The sequence below is a fragment of the Zootoca vivipara genome, chromosome 6 (assembly GCF_963506605.1).
Source record: "Zootoca vivipara chromosome 6, rZooViv1.1, whole genome shotgun sequence".
Lineage (NCBI taxonomy): Eukaryota > Metazoa > Chordata > Lepidosauria > Squamata > Lacertidae > Zootoca > Zootoca vivipara.
The window spans coordinates 78381161-78383009 of record NC_083281.1 but is presented as its reverse complement, the minus strand read 5'-3'; the positions used below and the strand labels follow the sequence as shown (position 1 = coordinate 78383009).

At 48.1% G+C, this 1849-nt stretch overlaps 1 protein-coding gene across 1 annotated transcript; it reads left to right on the top strand.

Moving 5' to 3' along the window:
* The first annotated feature begins 631 nt into the window (after nt 1–631).
* On the top strand, nt 632–1630 carry LOC118087000 (actin-like). Its single transcript, XM_035119169.2, has one exon. The coding sequence runs from the start codon at nt 647–649 to the stop codon at nt 1628–1630; it is 984 nt and encodes a 327-aa protein (XP_034975060.2). The 5' UTR covers nt 632–646.
* The last annotated feature ends 219 nt before the right edge of the window (nt 1631–1849 follow it).

Here is a 1849-nt window from a genome sequence, read left to right as displayed (position 1 = left end):
CCACCTCCATGTGGGCTGAACAGTGAAGGCAAGAATGCAAACAACTGTGTTGTGTTAGTGAGAGCTTTCCAAGCTAGTGTGGGAATTTCACAAGGGGTAAGACAATGGTTCAGCCTCCACTCTTAACTGGGCATTTGTGAACAGAAAATCCTTCCTGATATTCCAGGCTGTCTGGGAGGCAGAGACACCATGGTCCCCCATGTCCATGGTGCTCTGAAGCTTCCTTCTTGAGACAGGAATTGAAAAACAGCTGTTCATCAACTCTGAACACCCATTTCTGATGCTCTTCATCATCCAAAACCAGCTTACAGTTTCTTGGAGAAGAATCTGTTTCCCGAAGCATATGCAACATGTTTGTATATTTTAAAAGCCACTAGAGGAAAGGGAAAGGGGGAAAGGTTCCCTTTTTGTGACACTTAGAGATCTAGAATATTGATGGCCCAGTGTTCCATCCACAAAGAAAGAAGGTAAAGTGGTTGAAAACCCTCCTCCTTCATCTTTGGGCATGTCTCACCACGCAAAGGCAGATCTTCCAGCCGTCATTATTGACAATGGGTCTGGGCTATGTAAGGCAGGGTTCTCTGGAGAGCAGGCACCAAGAACGGTTGTTGCTACAGTGGTTGGCTACCCCAAGTCCCAAGCGATCATGTTTGGTCCTGTCCAGAGGGAGTCTTATGTTGGCAAAGAAGCCCAAGCCAAGAGAGGCATCTTGTCTTTTAAATACCCTGTGGAACATGGAATAGTAACATCCTGGGATGACATGGAGAAGATCTGGAGGTACATCTACAGACGCGGGCTCAGAATAAGAGCCCATGAGAGACCGGTGCTGGTGACAGAGGCCCCACTGAACCCATTGCCAAACAGAGAAAAAATGACAGAGATCATGTTTGAGAACTTCCAAGTACCTGCCATGTTTGTGGGCCTGCAAGCTTTGATGGCCCTCTATGCCTCCGCTCGCACAACAGGTTTAGTCTTAGATAGTGGAGATGGTGTCACTCTGACTGTTCCTGTCTACAAAGGCCATTGTCTGCTTCATGCCATTTCCAGGATGAATTTTGCCGGCCGGGATATCACCAGGTACCTGACGACGCTTCTTTTAGAGAGTGGCCACAGCTTCTTGAGCTCTGCCGAGAAGGAGATAGTGAAGGACATCAAGGAGAACCTATGCTACGTAGCTTTAGATCCTGACTATCAAAAGGGCAAAACCTTGGTTCATAAATATATCCTCCCGGATGGAAACCCTGTCCAGATTGGAGACCAGCTCTTCAGAGCCCCAGAGTCCCTCTTTAAACCAGCAGATGCAGGACTCGCAGCACCAGGAATTCATCAGATGATCTTGGACAGTATTTCCAACTGCGATGGGAGCATCCACCAGAGCATCTGGAGGAACGTGATCATGGCGGGTGGGTCCACACTCTTCTCTGGCCTAAGGGAACGGCTTCTGAAGGAGCTCCGAGCCCTTGCGCCCAAAGGCATGCCGGCGAAGGTGGAAGCATCCGCAGATAGGATGCATTCTGTTTGGATTGGAGCATCAGTGCTCACCAGCTTGGCTTCGTTTAGAGACATGTGGGTGACCCAGCAGGAGTACAAGGAGGTTGGCCCAACTGTATTGCAGAAGAAATGCTTCTGAGATGAATAAATGGCCCACAAGAAAGGGGGGGAACCCTCCCACACACACAACCAACAACCAAAAAGAAAAATAGTCAATCGGAACAGCTGGGGAGTGGCTAGTAAAACTTTTCACAAAGGATCAATGTGTTGCAGTTTTATATAGCATGGTAAGAAAAGGTCCCTTGTGTGTTTGCTTAAAGAAAGACCCCTTGTTTGGTCTATTTTTGACGACCCTGTT

Excerpts from the sequence above, each read along its gene's own strand:
- LOC118087000 (XM_035119169.2), top strand. The coding sequence starts at position 647 with ATGTTTGGTCCTGTCCAGAGGGAGTCTTATGTTGGCAAAGAAGCCCAA.